General features: G+C 36.4%; 1 protein-coding gene across 1 annotated transcript in view; it reads left to right on the forward strand.

Moving 5' to 3' along the window:
- Positions 1-21,537, forward strand: part of ABI3BP (ABI family member 3 binding protein) — a 192,664-nt gene that overhangs the window by 117,253 nt on the left and 53,874 nt on the right. The window contains exons 42-50 of the mRNA XM_021718108.1: positions 759-815; positions 1,508-1,588; positions 2,038-2,085; positions 2,825-2,890; positions 5,744-5,818; positions 9,805-9,879; positions 18,168-18,227; positions 18,839-18,886; positions 19,702-19,782. Coding sequence (XP_021573783.1) covers positions 759-815; positions 1,508-1,588; positions 2,038-2,085; positions 2,825-2,890; positions 5,744-5,818; positions 9,805-9,879; positions 18,168-18,227; positions 18,839-18,886; positions 19,702-19,782 — 591 coding nt within the window. The remainder of the gene's footprint in view (positions 1-758; positions 816-1,507; positions 1,589-2,037; positions 2,086-2,824; positions 2,891-5,743; positions 5,819-9,804; positions 9,880-18,167; positions 18,228-18,838; positions 18,887-19,701; positions 19,783-21,537) is intronic.

A 21,537-nucleotide genomic window follows, 5' to 3' on the forward strand; every position in this document is an offset into this window, starting at 1 on the left:
AGTCTGGGCGACAGAGTGAGACTCCAACTCAAAAAAAAAAAAAAAAATTAGTAAAACATTATATCAATATTGCTTTTTGTATAAAAGTACTTCATCTCTTTGAGTTTGCTCTGTATCATTTTAGAGCATAATCATATCTGATTAAGTGGTCAACAAAATCACTTAGAAGAACTGATTTTCTTCTTTGTCCTGTTCATCAGCAGTTACAAATTTGTGGTTCTCTTTCATAGTAAACTCATTTTGTGCTAAAAGAATGCTACTTTAATTGTGACCGTTGAGGAAGGAGAAAGTTCTCACTTCAGTAAAGATTATAAAACTTCCCCTTACACAATGCTAGTCCTTCAAAACATACTGGCCTTCAAAATTGGAAACAAATTTTTATAATCAGGGTAAGCGATACTGTTTCTACTTCCTGACAATTATTTTGAAACATTGGATCCTACTTTTTTCTAGCATAGGATTGTAATTTCTTTTCATCTCTTTTGGGTGTCTTTTAATTAGACAAATGGTATTTTGGTAGTCATGTTGAATGCACAAAATATGGTTATTAATGGTAACTTACAATAGTTATAATATTGTGAATTCAATTCAGTTATTAGAGCTTCTTTTAGTGCTAATAATGTTGATGTTGTTATCGTAGTATTTAACATTGAGCACTTACTAGGTGTATGGCATTTTTCTAAATCTTTGTTTTAATTCATTCATTGTTCACAACAATCTATCCTTGATCAACTGTACCATTTTGTGTTTTTTGCTAGTTTCTGATGTTCTGGAATCGGTTACATTTAGCACTGAGACATCAAAGGAGACTATAGGTAAAAATGTTCCCCAATGGGAAGTCAAGCACCTTGTGCTTTTCCATCTCATTGCAAAGTCATCTTTGGATTTATTCATGCTTTGTGACATTTCTTAGCCACCTGCTCCTCACATCTTAGCTGCGCTCATCCAGTGAGTTTTGAGAGTCATACACATTGTGCTAGTGTCTGCTGTATTGCTATGCAAATTTCACAATTTCCTTATTTATTTTCCTCTCACCTTGAATAAAAAAATTTATTTTAAATACCCTAATCACTCTTACAAATGTAAATATGTACATGGGTGCACATCCTATTTTTCGTTTTCATACCATTTTAAGGATCCATCCCCCATGCTTTCCAAAGACTCACTTTATGTCTTTTTTCTTACTAGAATTCGTATACAAAAATATGTTAGGAGATGAAATTATATAATTTGCTTCAGGTAGAAATTGCTATACACCCTGCCAGTTAGAGTGTGTGGAGTGTGTATGTCATGTGTGTTTCCCACACAGCTTACTGCCTTCATTTCCTGCCTTCATTTCTGCCTTCCTAAATTGTAGTCATCTTATCATCTACCTGAGCATTCATTATTTTCAAGAATGTATCTGCTTATGAGAGCTAACTTCTGTTTCCAGATTCAACACAGGGGTCCATTTCAGCGTGTTTGGGGCCACATACCGCTAACCAGTCTTTTCCTATTTCTCCTGTAGCACCAGCGGAAACAGATTATGTCTATCCCACTGCCAAAGCACCCCTCAGGCCAGAGGAGCCAAAGACAGAAGGTGGTAAAGGTTTTCATGCTTTGATTCACTTTTCAACACATTTTTAATTAGTATCTGTTATGTCAATGGAACATGGAAGTTCAAGCTATGGTACTTGCTCCACAATGGAACAGATTTGAAGAGCTATAGCTTCCAACATTCTAGAATTCTTAAAATTAAAGCAATAATTCACTCTCTCAGAATACAGAAATAAATTCCTGTTTTTCTACTGCTATCTAAAGCTTGAGACATGATAACATCAATATGCCTGTTAGTGGCAGTTAAAACATAAATATTAGGACTGGTATTATAGAATAGGAATTTCCTCCTGATTCTTTTTTCCTCTCTAAATCCATTGTCCTATCTGTAAAATTATGATGCAAATTCTTAAGAGAATGAGATGTGTTGATATTCAAGAAATACTGGGTTGTAGCTTAACATCTTATAGTTCTTAAGTCACTCTTCTTTTTTCCATGCAGTTATGGAATCTATTACACATGTGTCTGAACCACCTGAGACCACACTAGGTAATAGCAACCTCAGCCCAACCCTGTGTGCTCTCTGTGCTTGATCCCCCATAACCTGCAAAGCTCAGGGTCTCTTTCATTGAGAATCATGCTGCACCATCATTCTTGGCCATGGCTGTTACTTTTCTTTCTAGGCTCTCCTGTTCATAACTATTGTCCAAAAATGTCCCTTCTCCCATTCAGTTCTGTATCAAGCCCTTGTTTTCCCTAAGTGAGTGAAACTGGCAAATCTAAAGCATCTTTTTTTTTCCAACATTGAACATTTTGCCAGCTTGATGTTGTGTTGACTGTTTCAGGTAATACTTTTTGTATGATGGTCCGTTTATCCTTTCTGACCTAGAATATACTTTCCATTAACGCTCATTCCATCACACTTATTTACTCATTTGATTTTTCCCTTCTTTATTTAAGTGAAATTCAGTGCTTCTTAATTTATTCATGCTATACTGTCATTTAGATTACTTTTCCCCTCATGATTCTTACTGGATGTCTTTCTGGCATTGTTGAAGAGTTAGGGTTCTAATGTGGAGTGAGGATTTCAAAATTACTTTGTCACTGGCATCTCTAAGTATTTTTTTTTTTAAATCAAAGGCATTATGAAGTAGGAACGCTGTTCTGTTGCAGGCTTACAATTTTCTTTATTTTTTAAAATCTATTTGTTGCCATCCTGTCTGTTGTCTATACTCAAGGTATGCCAAGCACTATAGTAACCTTGCGTACTTTCCTTCAATTACCATAGAAACATCACCTCTGCCTTCTCAAACTATAATCCTACCCAGCCCAGATGAGCCTCAGACTGAACCCGGTAAATACATTACTTTGTGTTTCATGTGTGAGGTGAGTGTTGCAGAATGACAATATGGTCACTGCCGACATCAGAGGCCCTGACTTCATCTCTGCTCGCGGTCTTTGATGAGTGACCCTGTCTGATGTCCCGCTATCGTCAATAACCCCTCAGATGGCAATATTGTGAATATTCTTCAAGATGCGGTTGAAAAACACCCCACAGCTACTCTGCAAGTGTTTAATTCGGGAAATAGGAATATTTCTGGGGAACAACATTTCTCTCTCCTCTCTCTTCCTCATGCCCCCCTCTCCCCCTTCCCCTTCCTCTCTCCCCCTCACCCTCTCCTCCTCTCCCTTTCTCTCATGCAATGACTCAAGCCGATAATCCCAGCACTTTGGGAGGCCAAGGCAGAAATATTGCTTGAGCGCAGGAGTTCAACACAGCCTAGACACCATAGTGAGCCTTGTTTCTACAAAAAAAAAAATAATAATAAATAAAAAAATTAGCCAGGTGTGTTGGCGCACACCTGTAGACCCAGCTACTTTGGAGGCTGAGGTAGAAGGATCACCTGAGCCCAGGAGGTCGTGGCTGTGGTGACATGATTGTGACCTCTAGAAAGAGGGGGAGAGAAAGAGGGTGAGAGATCCTATTTTAATTCCTTCAATTACTTTATCATCTTGACTAGTTTTACAAGTTCTGTGATCGTGGAAAAAGTGTTATAAGATATCTAATTCGTATCTGAGGTTAAAAGAAACCTCCAGAAACAGGTTTAACTGTGAAATTCACATAAAAGGGGGTATAACTGGCCAGCCACTTTGTAATTATCCAGGTGCCTTCTTTCTACTTCTTCCTATAATGGTTTGGCCGTTTCACCATTTACAATTAGAAACTAAAATCAAACCAATTACTTCAGCTAGTCATAAAGGTTTTTGTGGTGGTGACCTTTGAAATGAATGCAAACAAGTCATCAACATGGATAACTAAATGCGACTCTTCTTAACAAGGAAAAATCTTCTCAATAGCTATAGGTTTCTGTGGAATAGAATTTTATCATAAATAAGTCCAGACTTCTGTTTTGATTATAATTAAACTATTTTATTGGCTCTATTTCCAAGGATATTAATTTTGCTCATTGTCGTCTGATATGTCATGCTAAGCATTGCCTATAAACTCTACCATTTAATTTTTACCAAAATTCTACATTGACTACATGAATGGTATCTGTATCAGTTATATCTTTTTCCAAAGTTTTGTTTTTAATAGCGATAATAATTAATATTGTTGAAATATCAAACTGCAAACACTGCTATTAGTGATTCTTAGCTCATTTGGTATCATTTTCCATGAAACTGCTTTACGATATGCCTTTATCTCAGATAGTCTTTCTTATGCCCTGGGGAAGGGAGCCAATAGCATATCAATTGGAACCCCAGCATGCAAGGAAGTTGAGAACCAGAAAATCACAAGACTAAGAAACTCTAGAATCATAGGATTTTAAAACTGGAAGGGTTCTTAAAAATCATGTAACTTTTCTGCTGGGCATGGTGGCTCATGCCTAATCCCAGCACTTTGGGAGACCAAGGCAGGTAGACTGCTTAAACCCAGGAGTTCCATGCCAGTTTGGGCAACATAGTTTGACCTCATCTTTACACACAAAAAAGTCAGAAAATTAGCTGGGTGTGATGATGCACACCTGTACTCCCAACTACAACAGAGGCTGAGGTAGAAGGATTGCCTGAACCCAGGAGTTCGAGGCTGTGGTGAACTGTGATTATGTCAATGCACTCCAGACTGGGCAACTCAAAAATAAATAAATAAAAACAAGAAAACAAACAACAAAACATCATGTAACGTTTGATGAAGAACCTGAGACAGAAAACCCAATAATTAGCAAAGAAAGTTCTAAAACCCCAGCCTCCAGGCTCCTTAACCAGTAAGTAATTGCCAACATTATCTTGGTGTTCATCTCTTTACAGACAAGAAGATTCCTCTGAAACCATGGAATACCTTGTATATTTTTATTTAGTATCAGGGAGAAGCTTCTGCAGACTCCTTCAGAAATGTCTGGTGTCTAATAACTCTTATTTTTGCAAGTTTTTCTTAAGGTGCCTGAAACCGCATGGCGTTCATACCATTTTGTTTTTTCTTATCTTTCTTTATCCCAAACACACTTTGGTTCCCCCAAACGAGGTGTTTCTACAAGCTGCAACCTTGCTTTTGATACTTTCTTTCCTTCAGGAGGAAGTACTTTTAATTTCAGGGGGAAGAAACAGTTGGTTTTTTACACTGAATGTCCTAGAACTTCTTTGGGAATTGCCAAGGAAATAAATAATTCTCCATAGAAAGTATCATTAGTGTTCAATTTATCTTCCCCAATATAGCCAAAAAATTGTGTTTTGCTTAGTAAGATTTTTTCCATTAGCACTTGCTATCAACATACTTTCTGTATTTGGAATATAATATATAGTAACTTTTTTTTCTTTAGAAAACAGTGTGTTTGCATTTAAAATAGTACACCTATATATTCTGATAAAATGATATAAACTTGTAATATGGATGAATTCTTGTTACTATGAAACTTACTTTCAACCCATTTAAAAGGTATTTGAAGTTGATATTTCTGAGATTTCAATAGTTTCATTTTGCCAGCTGCATATCTCGGGTCAGTTAATGTGCCTTTGTGTTTTATTTCCTAACACATTAAAAAAATTATCTTCTTGTGTTTGGTGAATATTCAAGAGCTTTAATTGTGCTAATTGCTGTGTATTTAGGTCCTCAGTCACCCAGCAAACACCTCTGACCTCCCTAGAGGCCTAGGTAGTGTCATTCTTGAAGGACTCAAGGTCTCCGAAACTATATCCTTTCTTTTAGCTCCCAAGCAGACACCGCGTGCTCCTTCCAAGCCAAAAACATCACCACGCCCAAGAATCCCACAAATACAACCAGGTAAATAATACATGCTTTATCTTGAAAAGCTTGAGGTTAATAGGGTTAGTTATTCTGTTGAACAATAAATAATAGCAGATGGAGTTTTTAACACTTGTAAAACAAGTCTTCCTCTGTAACCTAATACATATTTAAATTTATTTTTACACTTTATCAAAAAGCACATCATTGGAAGAGTTTGTTCCACAGAGCTTCCCTAACATTATGTTATTGACAAAGGGGTGGACAGGAATGGCATTTCTTAGAAAGAGTAGCTGACCGCCTATACTTGTTTCCTTTCCCAACCTGAGACTGTACTCCTGTGCCTTCCACATTCTGTAAATGTGCTTCTTCTTACCAAACATCTAACTTGAAATTTTCAAATTTCAAAATATCTTATAAAAAATATCTGAGGTACATCCACCCAGAATACCAGGAAGGGAAACTTCTCTATTACTAATGGTCAAGGGAAAGGAAAATGTTTAGCACCATCAAAACTTGCTCTGGGTAGTGATTCTGGCTTCTCACCACAGATACTTTAACTGTATCTCAGAATCTCTCTGAAAGACATACTATAGTTTTAGGTATGATCTCTACTATCGATTGAGAGTAATTTTACCTTATCACTAATTTTTTTCTTTAAGGAAAACTTCTTAAAGGACTATTTTATTTTTTTATCTTACTAATGATTTCAAATCTGCCTTATGTTAGCATATTTTTTTAATCTGTTTTAATTAATTACTAAAACTTAGTTATGAAAGCAATATATTCTGATACGTAAATATGGAAAAATACCAATGCAACCTTCCCCTAAAGAATAAGAAATTTTAACTGATAACAATAAATACATTTGTAAGGTTAATATATGAGAAATACTGCAGTAATAGCAATGATTAGTGAATAATAATGAATAAAATAGGGATAAAATATAACAAACTTCAAAAAATAAATTAGGTTATTAAATAAAAGCCAAGTATATTTGCTAATAGGAAACTAAAACTAACTTTAAAAAGCAACAAATAAAATTGTAAGAGAAGAAGCTCTCAACTTTTTGTCTGAATACAAAACAGGCTGGGTGTGGTGGCTCAAGCCTATAATCCCAACACTTTGGAAGGTCGAGGTGAGAGGATTGCTTAAACCCAGGGGTTTGAGACAAACCTGGGCAACTTGGCAAGACTTCATCTTTATAATACATCAAAAAATTAGCCAGGTGTGGTTATGCGTGCCTTTAGTTCCAGCTACTTGGAAGGCTGAGGTGGAAGGATCAGCTGTACCCAGTCAGTGAAGGCTGTGGTGACCATGATTGTGCCACTGTACTCAAATCTGGGCAACAATGTGAGACTCCAACTCAAAAAATAAAAATAAAACATAGAAGCATAAAAGGTAGGAGAAATAGAAAAGAAAGCATAAAAACTTAATGAATGTTGAAATATAAGAGAAAGGATGGAAAATAAGAAATACCTAGAAGTAAAGACATCCAGCTCATAAATTCCTGTTTAGTTAAAAAAAAAAAAAAATTAAAGAGCTATGAGGCAATAGGAAAAATTTATTTGTAATTTTATCTTTTTGAGCTGTACTTTGTACTTACTAAAATGCAGTATGATAAATCAGAAGTTTGCTCTAGTTTCTCATTATCCTGTATTCTAAGTTTCAAATGTGTCTAATTTTGAGTTAGACCTTTAGCCAACCTTTCTAAGACTAGATGTGCATCTGCAGAATAGATATATTCATATGCTCAAGGCATTCCACTCTCTAACTCTGAACCCTGGAGTGGCTACCAGACTGTAATGGGATAGCCTACTGCTCTGTACCAGTTGGGTAACTTGCAGTTCACCTGCATCTCTTGTGGAAAGTAGCTGTAGCCCCGATACTTCTGGCTGTGGCTGTGCTTCTTCATGTAATGGAGTGAGTTGGAAAAGGGATCGTGAAAAACAAAATACATTCTAATTATTCTTTCTTAAAGGATTAGGATCTTCCCATCCCATAATAAGAATATGAATCTTCCTTAATAGGTCTCAAAAATATAGATTTTTATATTTTATCTTTTAATTTAAAAAATTTTAAAAATTAAAATATAAAATTTTTAAAAAGCTCAAAAAAATAAAAATAGATTTTTATAGTCTCTCAAGGATGTGTGTGTACATATATGTATCACAAAATGTTTTAAAGATAGTCAAATCCTAATACTTCCTCCCTTACCCTTGACTGGTTCTTGTAAATTTCAAAAGTCCATTTGGGCAGGAGAATGTTCTGTTTATATGCACAATACCAATGCAAATTATTGAATCCCGATCCAGAGCAATTGTTGGGCTATCATAAGAGAATGATCAACAATAGTACAACCTTTTAAAATATAACAAATTTTGTTCATCCACCACTTTTTTAGAATAAGATTCTGTATTTGGACATGTAACCTTTCTTGTTAGTTTCACTGAAAGTATGTTTACAAATTGGCAGCATTTAAATCTGTATTTGGCATTTGAGGGCAAAATGGGATCCAAAATTTAAAACAAATCATCAAGAATATTTTATAAGTTAATGAAGTTTTGATTTTTAGATCCCTGTGTCCTCAGGTAATAGTCAAAGATTCCATTGTTAACTTTATAACTAGAGATCTTACAATCACCAAAATTATGGGCATTCCCAGTTTTTGTATGGGCACGCAATTTGAAAATCAGAATATACTCAGATGCTTCAAATGCCAAATTTGTAAAGATCCTTGAGAAGTGGAAAAAAAAAAACCTTTATAGTAAAATAATTTTCATATCACTTTAACATTTGATTCTTATAACCATATTTTGAGTTAGGGAAGATTTATTATTATCATCTAAGAAATGAGAAGCATGTTAAAACATGACCTACAGTATTGGATGCAGAGATCCCAAGTGTCTGGACCTGTTGATAATATCTTATCCTCAGCATTTGCTTCAAGTCTTGACTCTGGTACTTGATAATCTTAGAACATCAACCGCTCAACGCTCTGTTTCTTCACCTATAAAGTGTAGCTAATAATTCCTTCCTCCCAGCATTACGGTGACAGTCAAAGGGCATAAACCTTATAAAATTTTTGAAATTTGTAGCATAATCTATAAATAAGTTAGACTTTTCCCCCTAATGTCTGTCACATAAACACTGTGTTAGTCCAACGGAGCAGTTGTGGAAAGCCAATTTTAGTTTGTGAACAAGTTCATTTGAAAATTTCTTTGGAGCTGGGCTCGGTAGCTCAGCCTGTAATCCCACGCCTTTGGGAGGCTGAGGTGAGTGGATTGCCTGAGCCCGCGGGTTCGAGACCCGCCTGGGCAGCGAGACCTCATCTCTACAATAAATCAAAAAAATCAGCCGGGCGTGGTAGCGTGGGCCTGTAATTCCGGCTACTCGGAAGGCTGAGGCGGAAGGATCGCCGGAGCCCAGCGGGTCGAGGCTGCGGTGGCCGGGAGCGGCCACTGCACTCCAGTCTGGGCGACAGAGTGAGACTCCAACTCAAAAAAGAAAAAGAAAGTTTCTTTGGGACCTGAGAAATGCAAGAGGAGTAAGGTGTGAACTGACCCATTCCACGGTGTTGTGTACTTAACCTCTCTGCTGTTGCCCGAGCTGACTTTAATATTATCTGTGCTTCATAGGACTACTCTACCCTGACTTTACTGTCTTTACCTAATTTGCCTTTAAGAAAGACATTAGAGTGGGTTTAAGGAGAAGCCAAACAGACATAGCCAGAAAAAAAAAGCACTCCATTCATTTAACAGCTGTCCCCACTGAAATGAAGATATCCAAAAAGGCTTCATCTTACCCTGATGTTTTGTTAAATTCTGCTGTTTCTCAGACTTCATTGTTCTAAAATATCTAGAGTTCTAACTTATCTATTTCTAGAGTTCAAGGTTTAGTGTTCCAACTCCTGTGGAAGTAATGCTTTATCAGTGTTCAGGCTACACCTTGTCATGCCTTTTGTGTTAAGCATGACTGAGAGACACAGAAACTGAATAACTCATCATCTGAGTTCTCTCTTTCAGTTCCTAAGGGGCCCCAGCGTGTTACTTCAAAACCAAAAACGTCACCAAGTCCAGAAGTGTCATATACCACACCTGGTAAATGCTTTATTTCATGTTTGAGCCAAATGCATTCTACTGTCACATCCACTGCAATGAAATACATGTTGATGGATGTGAAGTCAATATATCTCTTATGTTCAAATACCATGTTGTATCATCTATGATATGATTATTTTAGAGGTTTCATAAGAGTGTCCAGTTGTCCACGTAGGAAAGCTATTATTACACTCAAAAGACAGGTAATTATCCCAAGAGTAGAATGTCTTTCCTAAAACTAAAGTTATCTTATTCTCCGACTTACAAGATAAACCTGGCAGTTCTAACGATGCTCTGCTCAAAAGTTTCACCAAACAAGAAGATAAGTAGTTTGTGTGTTTTTTTCCCCTGCAAAAATGATAAAATGATGTTTTGCAAATAGAGGCAATGATGTTTAGTCATTTACTTGGGTTGGTAAATTTTACTATGTCCAGCATTGAGTGTTTTCCTGTCACATCCTATCTTACAAGTTCACAGAGCAATTGCTTGGATTAAGAAATTTGTTTCACAGAAAGAAAGGTTGTTGTTTTTTTTAAAATTTACAAATCTATTTTTGCCAGTCATCTAAGAAGGCCTTTTGTTCACTTATTAATCTCATATTTGCAGAAGTATCCAGGTTGGGGACTTTAAGAACCCAGACATTTCATGGATCTTACCACTACTGCTCTTTACATGAAGTCTTCAAGTAGTCTTAAGAAGACACTGTTAGTTGAACAGTTTTCTCTAAAAATCTAAACTCATTTTTAGCTAGACCATCTGAGAAATAGTGTACGTTTTTTTCTCTTTCCTTTTAAGGGTACAATTATTATAATTTTTCTAGATGCTCCTAAAAGTATATAGAATATTTCCAGAACCAAAGGATTTCTAAACTGTAGTTTAAAATGATAGCATTTCTAAAGCAAGTCTGAATTCACTTGCTGTAGTGTTTTCCAAATTATGTAAAGCGAAGGCTATTATTGCTGCTGAGATGTAATCGGGTTTGTGGTGGTGGTCCTGATAGCTGAGAAAGTCTCCTTTGCCCCAAAGTCTAGAATTAAAATGTGTACCATTAAATATAACAGCCAATATGATAAACATAAAGTTAGAAAAATGTTGACCTTCCCACTTGTAAATGAGCAATTTATTTTCAATTGTGAGGGCAAACAGTAGATTTGAGTGACTTTACATTTTCTTTTCATGATAGAAAGTAATATTATTGGTATAATTTTGTTACACCAATATACCTAATAGTTAAGCTTTTTAATTTCTTTTTAAATATTTAATATTTGTCATAAATCCACCAGCACCCTGTATTTCACAGAAATTCTGACCCCTGAACTTGAGCCCTGAAAAAACACATACACTTTCCCTGGGGCCTCTTCTAACAACTCTCCAGCTCTTTGTGTTCAGAGTTAGATTTTGTCTCTAAGCTTGGTGTTGGCCCTGCCACTGTGATCAGGATTTCCCTTTGCTCCGGGAGTGTGATGCCCACAGGAATGATTCTAAGGCAACTGTGTTAACTGCAATTCAGTTTCCCCACAAGGGTTCCAATACTAGATTCTATTATGTGCAAACAGTTTTTGGATTGTGTCTAGGCTGAAGTTTGCATCCTAATAACCCAAGATCTTGTGCAGCAGATCCTATAGGTTACTCCTCAGAAAACAGAGTATAACTTGCATGTATATTTAATATATGTTACTATCTTAGACAAACAGACTCTTCTGCAAATGTCGAAAAATGTAAAATGCAGTGCTAAAATCAGGACATAGTTACGTTTTATCATGATGTTTATTGCAAAATTTATCCTGAGAGAAATCAGAAGTAAGGAACTTGGATTTCCAGACCAGTGTCAAATAGGAAATCACTCTGGAATTCACTGTACAGCTCTTCCATTGCATAGACTTCTAAGCGAACACCAGCCTCAGCTAGTGAGGCCTTTAGAGAAAACCTTCCAGCCACTCAGTTGTATTAACTACTACACTTTATGAGGAATCTTGACAAACTGAACCTACACACAATGTCCAGACCAAAACAGAACTGTCTTTTCTCCACATCTGCCTTGGAATAATGATTTAGAATTCAGAGCAAAGGACTCCCCTGATAGCAAACAGGTGCCATTTAACTTGGAGTTCAAACCAGGCTGCCTGGCTCCACAGAGCTCTGCCTTCCTTGTGGGTGCGTTTCTACACCAAGAGCCCTACTGGTTTTGTGGTCATGCTTCCTGCCCTCAGGCATTTGGATAGACTTCAGTCATCGGAAATGAACCAGGAAGAAGATCTAGATGTTAACAAGCTGTCCAAATCCTCGGGAATGTTCTGTTCTGTCTCTACTCCCTTTGGTAAATTCTTATTTGTAGTCACACTCATCAGCATGTTTGTAGTTACTTCCATGTTTCCAGTTAAATAGGCTTGGTTTGGGGTTTTCACTTTCTTGGGGAACTAATTAAGAATGAGTGTTTAATTCTAAATAGGTCTTAAAAGTTGATCCCTCTTGTTTAAAATGACAATTGAGTTAAAGTTCATGAAAGCAACCACTGACTTCAGTTAGGTACTTTAAAATATTGCCAGATAACACACCTCATCAACAAGGGTACCTGCATAATGAACATTTGTATACCTAACCCTGAATTATACCCCACATCTTTAAAATAAAATAAAAAAATAAAAATAAAATTTAAAAATACTGCCTGATTTATATCAAGGAGAAGACTGAGCATGGACATTCACCTAATAATGGGCTTTTCTCCAGTGGAGTTTTGGAAGACAAAACTTAGAACTGAGCAAGCCAAGAATAAAAATAGTTAATAATTCTTCCCACTTTTATTTTTAGCAAAATAGGAGCTGGGGTGAGCAGGGTAGAGAGTTACCTCCCTAAGATCACGCTGTCATCATTACCATGCTACAAGCTTCATGATCATTATCCTCAGCTTCTAGATTTCTTGCCATTTTTTCCTAAATCTTCTTTTCCCCCGAAGATATATGATATAGTTATATTGTTGTTGTTTTTAATAAATGGTTCTTTTATCAATTTTTCAAGAGGTAAAATGTCTTTTCACATATGAGAATTCAAATCAGGAGTTATCAGCCGTTTGGTCAGGTAACTGATGCATGTTAAATAATTAAATGAATTAAATATGCTTTTCCCTCAAATGTTAGCGACTCAGCACCCTCCTCTTTTCCTCGAAGCTTCTGTATGTCATTGGTGCACCTAATACGTTGTTTCTCTAGATGTTAAGTAAAACATGCTCAATATAATCACGGCAGAAAAAGGAAGATTTTTCATATGTTTCACAACTCCCTGGAAGAGAATGAGAGACTTTGAGAGGAGGCCCATTAGAGTCTGGACAGTGATGCTCAGCGAAACGCAATGCTGGTTCTTAGGAAGTGTTCATGTTTTCCAGATTTGCTCTAAAAAAAAAAAAAAAACAAAAGCTCTAAGCCATATTCAATTCAGCAAAGACTTTATATGCTTTTTAGTGCTGTGGGAGTAAAAAGAGGAATTAGATGTGATCCCTACTGCCAAACATAGTGCAGTGGGGAAAACATGAAAGCATATAAATAACTATAAAACAAGGCAAATCTCTCAGTGATTAGTGGGATAGTGACCTAAACAAAAAGCAAGGAGATAGCAGGGATGTACTAAGTTCTAAATGCATGAATTAGAGAGGGGCATCACCAAGAAAAAGAGCTTTAGGATAGATTCTAAAAGATGTTTGCATGTAGCTATTGATGGTTCACAAGGAAGCAAAGATTCCGAGGTATAAAAGTGCTCAGCATAGCTGAGAAACAGTATGAGTTCAGGGAGGTTAAATTGCTGGCCATGTGAGTGAAATTATTGAGAAATGAAGACTTAAAGTCAATTAGACTCACATGGTTGAAGGCTTTTAACATGCTGAGGAGGACTTTGGAAATTTTTCTACAGGCAATTAGAAGACATTAAAATTGTGTGTGTGTTTCCTTTTTGTAATCACGGGAGAGACATAATTAGATCTGTATTTTAGAAAGATAGCTGTAGCCGGGCTCGGTGGCTCAGCCTGTAATCCCGCGCCTTTGGGAGGCTGAGGTGAGTGGATTGCCTGAGCCCGCGGGTTCGAGACCCACCTGGGCAGCGAGACCTCATCTCTATAAAAAATCAGCCGGGCGTGGTAGCGCATGCCTGTAATTCCAGCTACTCGGAAGGCTGAGGCAGAAGGATCGCCGGAGCCCAAAAAGTCGAGCCTGCGGTGTCCGGGAGCGGCCACTGCACTCCAGTCTGGGCGACCGAGTGAGACTCCAACTCAAAAAAAAAAAAAGAAAGATAGCTGTGATTTAAAAAAAAAAACATGGAGTAAACTGACAAAAAGATTGGTGGAAAGGAATCACTTAGATTTTGCAGTAGTTTAGAGGGGTACAAGAATTTGAACTAATAATGGAAGGAAGGGAAATAAGGGAATCATGCTGAAATGCCTTTTGGAGATGGGATTGCTAAGACCTAGACAGAGAATGACCGGGGTGTGTTATGGAGAGAAGGGTGACACTGTCATCCTTAGCACATGATAGATGATAATGCCATTAACTAAGACAAGGAACACTGAGGAGGGGGATAGAGTTGGATTTGTACATGCTAGTTTTGCAGAGCCAGCAGAACTTTCAGGTGGGACTTACTTAACTGGTGGTTAAAAGTGTTTTTTCTGGATTTCTAAACAAGAGTCAAGATTTGTGACCTAGATTGGGAGTCACTTGTCTACGTAGAGTGTTCTTAGATCTTGGATGACGTCATCCAGGAGAAGGTACAGACTGACAAAATAAGAGATCAGAAATCAGATTGTAGGCAGCACAGTTACATTTAACTAGTGGCCAGAGGACAAAGAGCCACCAGATGTTGCTGTCAAGAAAGATAGAAGGGACCCAGGGAAGAATGAGTTGGGAGGTGGGACAGGAAAGGGTCTGAGAAGGGAAGGGTGGCCAGTGATGACAGTGAGGTGGAGAGGGGATAGAAGAGGCTGCCTGCTTGACTGTGCAGGCCCACAATTCCATTATCTGAAAACCTTGTGCTGGATGTTTCAGAATTCAGCAATTTTCAGATTTTAGAAAATTAAGAGTGCATATACCACTGATTACAAATGTTAATATTTTGCGATGAGAAGCATGAATAATCTTACAAAGCAAGATAAAAACTATGAACAGCCTTTAGATCAGTTCTAGTTCTATTTTACTGTTGAATAAGTTAAGGGGAAAACTCAGCTTTCAGAGAGCATTTTGGACTTCAGAACTATAGAAAAAGCATCATTGCTAGAGATGAGTGAAGTAGAATCCAGACCTCATGCATGAAGAAGACAAAACAGAACAAGAAGTGGAGGCAGATACAGAGTTGTTGTTATTGTTATCTTTATTGTTGTTTTAATTAAAGGGATAACAGCAAAAGAGAGAGATGGATTGAAGGAGAAACCATATCAGGGGAATGATTTTTTTTTTTTTTTTGAGGATGTTGAGCATTTGAGCTATTTGTTTGAGCACTGATATTTATGAAATCTTTGATGAGAGAGTAGCCCTGAGGAGGGCTGTCTTGAGGGAAAATTGAGTCAAATAAATACTGTATATTGCTCTTGGAATGAGATTTTGTCTTAGAAACCTAGTCTTAGAAATCTGTTAGATGGAGGTGAAGGAACCCATGGAGAAATGGGTATGTGAACTAATGGAGAAAAATATAGCATAAATGAAATATGGAAAGCAAAAAGCCCCAGAGGAGATGGGAGATAAGGTAGCCAAGAGCACAGGAAAAGCCAGAAAATGGTCTCTAAAAGGGCAGGGAACTGAGCTTCCTCTCACACTGTACCTAATGGTTAGAGTAAAGGAGTACAGAATCTTGACGTGAAAAGAGAATGCAGTTTATATGTGTGGTTTTCCTGAGAGAATTGGTCTCTCTAGCCTATTGCCAGAGTAAGCCTTACTGCAGACTTCCTAGTCTACCAACTTTATCAGAGAGCAATTCATTCATTGTCTTCTAACTCTAGCAAAACACTCATGCACACTTATTTACATTTGTCCGTGTTAGACATTGCCCACTCGTAACTGTCTTACGTTGGTTGAATTTTTCTTTGGAGTGTTACAGTTTCTTCAAAAAAACCAACATGATTGATTGATTCTTTAGTATAAATGGTATAAGTTAGTTAATATAATTGAGTCTAAAGTATAATAATGATAAATATTCCTGTAAGGAAATCAAAACTGCCTTCTTAAATCAATTGTCATCATTTTCATTGAGTTTCCCCTGCAGGAAAGATACAGATCTTAGGGATCATAATCTTATAAATCTAATAAACAGGGGATTGCCACGTGGGGAAGAAAAGGAAAAAACAGCAACGTGCATTTCTTGTTGCTGTAGTTGACCAAGTAGGAGAATGATTCATATTCCTTTTCTGTGAATATTTCTGTTTCTTTCCTTTCCACTGATTTCACCTGCTTTAGGAAGTCTGCTAGGCAGTTTATTAAATCATCACTTCATGGTTAAAAAGAAAAGTGCCAATTGCAGCAGCTGGAGTCCACATTACCCTGCTGAAATGCCTCAGTCAACTAGAGTAGCAGGGAGTAATGTATTTACAGGATGGTGGGTTTATTAATAGCATACCTCTTCTTAGCTTCTCCTTGCCTTAATCCCAGATTTTATGTAGTCTAGTACTATCACTAATTAAGACATTTATAAACTACAGGCCGCTTGAAATGTTCATGACCTTCTCAGGGCCAAATCAAAGTGCTTTCTCCTTCAACCACCAGATCAACATTTAGTTTGATTTACAACTGGAAATCTCTCATATTTTACCATTTGAATCTCCCCCTAAAAATGACATGGCAAAGGTGAAATGTTCACTACTGTGGTGGCTTTCTCTAACTTTGTCAACCACTAATCTCTTTGATATTTCCTTTATTCTTTAAAAAAAAAATCTCTTGGATATTTCCTTTTTTCTTAAAAAACAAAACAAAACAAAACTGTTAGTGCCATTTAGATTTTCAAATTCTCTAGATGTTACCTTTTAGCTCATAGAAGTTCTAGTTAAATTTCCATTCAATGTACCGGTTTTCCCAACTGTAATTTAGCTGGTATTCAGTGACCTAGACTAAGAACCGATATGACAAGCAAACTAAATATGATCCCCAAAAACAATAAAAAGAGAAGTCTGTTTTATACGAATGACACTAATTTACATTTCTACACTAATGGTAAAGTGGTGCTTGGCCACCTCATGAAATGAAAGTTTTCTTCACGTTTCTTCTAAGTGTTCTAACCTGAATCCTAATTTTTTTCCAGCATCATTCAAGATGCAAGAAAATTACACTGCCTACCAAAAAGTCACTGATATTTATGAACTCTTTAGTATAAGAATACCTTTTGGTGATAGAGTAGGCCTGAGGCCTTCTTGTGGGAGAACTGAGTCAAATAAGTATTGTACGCTGCTCTTAGAAGGAGATTTTGTCTCAGAAACCTAGTACCAACAATGGGCATATATTTTCTCCAGTGAGAAATAAAGTGGCAAGTTTTCAATCTACTTCAATCTGTTTTATTTTGCTAAAATAGAATACGGACAGTAAAAATATATATACTAGATATCAGGCTAGATATGAATAGGCCTAGAGTTTAGCTCCCATTTTTGTCTTTTGATTTAGTATTCTCATATGTCAAGCACGCTAATATACTGGAAGCCACATCACTAAGGAACACAGAGATGGCACAGCTAGTATTTGTCTAACATTTGTTACGTAACAAGCTCTCTCATAAATGTTACATAGCGTATCTTCTAATCACTTGTTGGTTCTTGTGCTTTAGTTTCTCTCTACAATAACTGCTAGTGCCATTTAGAATGAAATTTTGTTCTTTTCTTAGATATTCAAGATTTTTTCCCTGTTTCCCTCTATTTGTAGTCATTTTTGTACTTTAAGATAATGTATTTTTCTGTTACTATTAATGGACTTTTTGCATGAGTATCAAATGGCAGCTAGCCACATCAGGCAAAAACTGACTTTGTATTTTGAAAACCACTTGAGAGAGACTTACCTTCTTATGTTAAATTGTGTTAGCTATTTCCTCTTTTTTTTCCTCAAGGAAGACTTCAAAAAACTGTGACTGGCTTTGCTTCTGTTTTACTGCCACCAGAATCTCCCTTGCATAGTGACATTTTTCCATTTTGAAAAGAACGGTCATTATCTCATCTTTGGTCATTAACCATTGTGAAAATAGTTTTGTTTAATTCATGCTTTCTGGAATTTTATATCTGTGGGTTAACTCTACATTTAGACATTTAGAGTATACAGTGTCTTATAATCTTTTTCTTTCAGCTCCAAAAGATGTATTCCTTCCCCATAAACCAGATCCCGAGGTCTCTCAGAGTGAACCTGGTAAATGAATTATTTTATTTTCCCAATTAGAAAACATTTTTTTAAAATTTATTTTTGAGGTAATATATTTTTAATTATTTTTATATGGGAGACATTCAGAGAAAAAAATATATGTATCATGTAAATTTATTTTGGGGAATTATAATTATCTTGTTAAAAAAGTTTTTCCCTGATTAAACAAAGGAATAGTATATAATTCGTTTATTTTCCCTGGAAGTGTTTTCATTGACTAGGAGAGCATGATAAAACTATAAAACATAATTACTAACTACACTAACTCTTTTACATCCTTTTAAAATATAACTATAGCTACATTACAACCATGGGTGTACTTTTAAGTAAAAAATGTTGGTACCTACTCAAAAATTTCCTCAAAATGACAATGAATAAGGACTTTAAAGTTTTGTCTAAAGTAAGTTCCCTGAGTGTCAATCTAGTATGTAGAATTTTCTCATATTTATTACAGTTCTTAGAAAATATTTTTTTTTAATTTTTTTAAAAAAGAAAATATTTAAATGATTAAATCAATGGGTCTAGAAAATACAGAAACTATTTTGACTCCACCAGGCAGTAATGCTCATAAGTGTTTCTCTGGCTTGCTTTTGGCATAGTTCTGCAACCAGTTACCTATAGAATTGAGCCACCAAAGACAACAATAGGTAATGGTTTTCCCATATTGACCAACTCTGATTGTTTTCTTTGCTACCATCAAGGTCTCAGGTCTTTCTCAAGCAGTTGTACTGAAACATCATCTCTTCTCAATTCATCTTATCATATTATGCTCAGTATTATTACTCCTTCAAAAACAGAAAAAGCAATGATTTTACAGTTGTAAAGACTTTCCCCTGAAGACCAACTTAAGGCAGCTCAATACTGAGTTCATCCTCTTCTACCTCATCTATTCCCATGTTCAAAATGACTCCACCTTACTGGTGTCCATTTAGTTAACAATTTCTGCTGGTTTAGTGGTTCTCAGCTATAATATTAACATACTAGCATGTTTCAAGGGTGCTACAAGTAATTATTATCAATATTGGTCAAAATACTGAAAATAGCCAATGATTTATTTGTGAAATCAAACTGAATCAATTCAAGAAGATTATCCCAGTAGTGATGGTATCCTCACTCATGTTGTAATCCCATATGATCTCTTGGGTCGGGAAGAAAAGGACCAAGCTACAGCTAATAGCCCAGTGCTGTGTCTAACTCATACCCCATCTTAACCAGGCATTCTCATGAATCGGGTCAAGCAAAGAATGTCATTTACTGTATGTTATGGTGGAAAAACAGTTGAGAACCATTATTCTAGTATCCCATGATCATTTTCCTGAAACTTCTGTGCACACTTAACTTTCTTCTTTCCTTTTTCTATTTCAAATGACAGAATCTCATTTTATACCAATCTGGTCTGATGCTGACTTTGGATCTAAAATTTTACAACTTTGGTTTTTTTGGTTTCTGTTTGTTTTTGCAGCTCTTTTAGAGACACGAGGCATCCCTTTTATGCCTATGATTTCCCCAAGTCCTAGTCAAGAGGAACTACAAACCACTCTGGGTAAATTTTTTTTTGGATATTTTAGTTCAATGAGGATCTACGCTTTAGGATTCCTTAAAATAAACATAGAACATTATGTTCATAAATTGTTTTCCAAACAATAGAAGATCACTCTTACCATTATAAAATAAAATCCGCTTCGTTGATACTTTTACACTAATGGTATATTTTTTTCTTCTAATACTTATGCTGATTTTCAATATAAAAGGAGAATGTTTTAACGTATCTTGACAAAATTTCAAGTATTCTGAAGAGAAAAATGCTTCCAAATCATAACTGTTCTTTAGTTGATTTTTTAAAACTGCATTTGTGGGGGGAAAAAAATCACTCATCTAGTAATTTATTGAGCTTTTCCTGGGTCTAAGTACAATGCTAAGTGATGCAAATTCCAAAAAAAATGAATATTTTAAATGTGAGCCCTTACCCTAGAGAGTGCACCCCTAATCTGAAGATGGGATTTAGTAACAATATCACTTCTTCTGTGCCACCGAATACACTACATGTAGTTTTTGATTTAACTCATATAACTCTGTGAGGTAAGTTCTATTAGTTGCCCCATTTTACAGATTAGAAAATTGAGGCATAGAGAGCTTTAAGATTTGGCAAAGGTGAAACATCTAGTGTCAGGGCCAGGGTTAGAATCTACACACTCAGTTCTCAGAGCTTCTAGGATTTACCCACAATGTTATATTACATTACAATGGGTGTGACAGAGAAATGAGTAACATGTTAAACAAGCAAACTACCTGGGAGCATCAGGTAAAGCTTCTCGGAGTAGGTGACATTTACACTGGGTTTTCGAGTGGGAATGAGACTTGACCAAAGATGTAAATGATCTTTTCAAGTTGAAGACCAATGGGACAGAAGCACAGGGCAGGGAATGACAGCTGGACTCATCTAGTGATCATGTAGGTTGCCTGGAGAAACAAGGACGGGTAAGTTAAGAAGGTTGGTTGGAAGGAGCTGGACATGCTTTCCAGGAGTTCACCACAAATGTGTTCACTGTGCAGGAAGCTCCAGCCTCTTGACTGAAAATGCACGCAAAAGTTAAAGTTTCCAGCTTGTATTGATTAGCCCCTCGGTCCTGTCCACACTGCATCCCACATAGCTGTGTCTTAATCAGTAGTTTAATTTGCCTTCCTTCATCTCTTTTCAGATAAATCAATCCTTTTGTGAGTATAAAGTGAAAATGAAGTTACTGATCACTTTTTTAAGTGAAATTCTTTTTGAAGAAAAAATTGAAATTGAGCGAGCAAATATATGCTAATTAGCAAATATTCATCTAGTCTAGCCTAGGTCTGCAAAGTCAATGTCACCCATGGTGGCAAAATTAAAAGTACTTTTCACAAACCACTCCTGACTATGCTAATTATTTAGCCACCACTCCCTATTGTTTTAATGTGTCTCAGTTTATCAAAGTCAGGACCTGTCAATGATCACAGGTGCCTTTCTTGTGAACAGAATCAAGAGAATAAAGCAGGATAGAAAAGAAGGTAGCCATGTGTTATTTACACCAAGTATTTCCCTGGGTCTAGTATGCAATGTGAACAGTGTGATTTGCTATGACTGTGTGGTATGATGATTTCAAGATAACATGGGCTGGAAATATTGCTACACGTATGTGTTTTGTGTTTTGTTCTGTTTTTTGGTCAGGAGGCAAAATATTGTGTCTGTATGTCAGTAAACAAACTCTCTGACTTTCACATGAGGAAAACAGAAGAATATTTGTTCTCGTGATGCAAATACACATCTTTT

The sequence above is a fragment of the Carlito syrichta genome, unplaced genomic scaffold, assembly GCF_000164805.1.
Source record: "Carlito syrichta isolate Samal-C Ts95f unplaced genomic scaffold, Tarsius_syrichta-2.0.1 Scaffold311833, whole genome shotgun sequence".
NCBI classification, from domain to species: domain Eukaryota; kingdom Metazoa; phylum Chordata; class Mammalia; order Primates; family Tarsiidae; genus Carlito; species Carlito syrichta.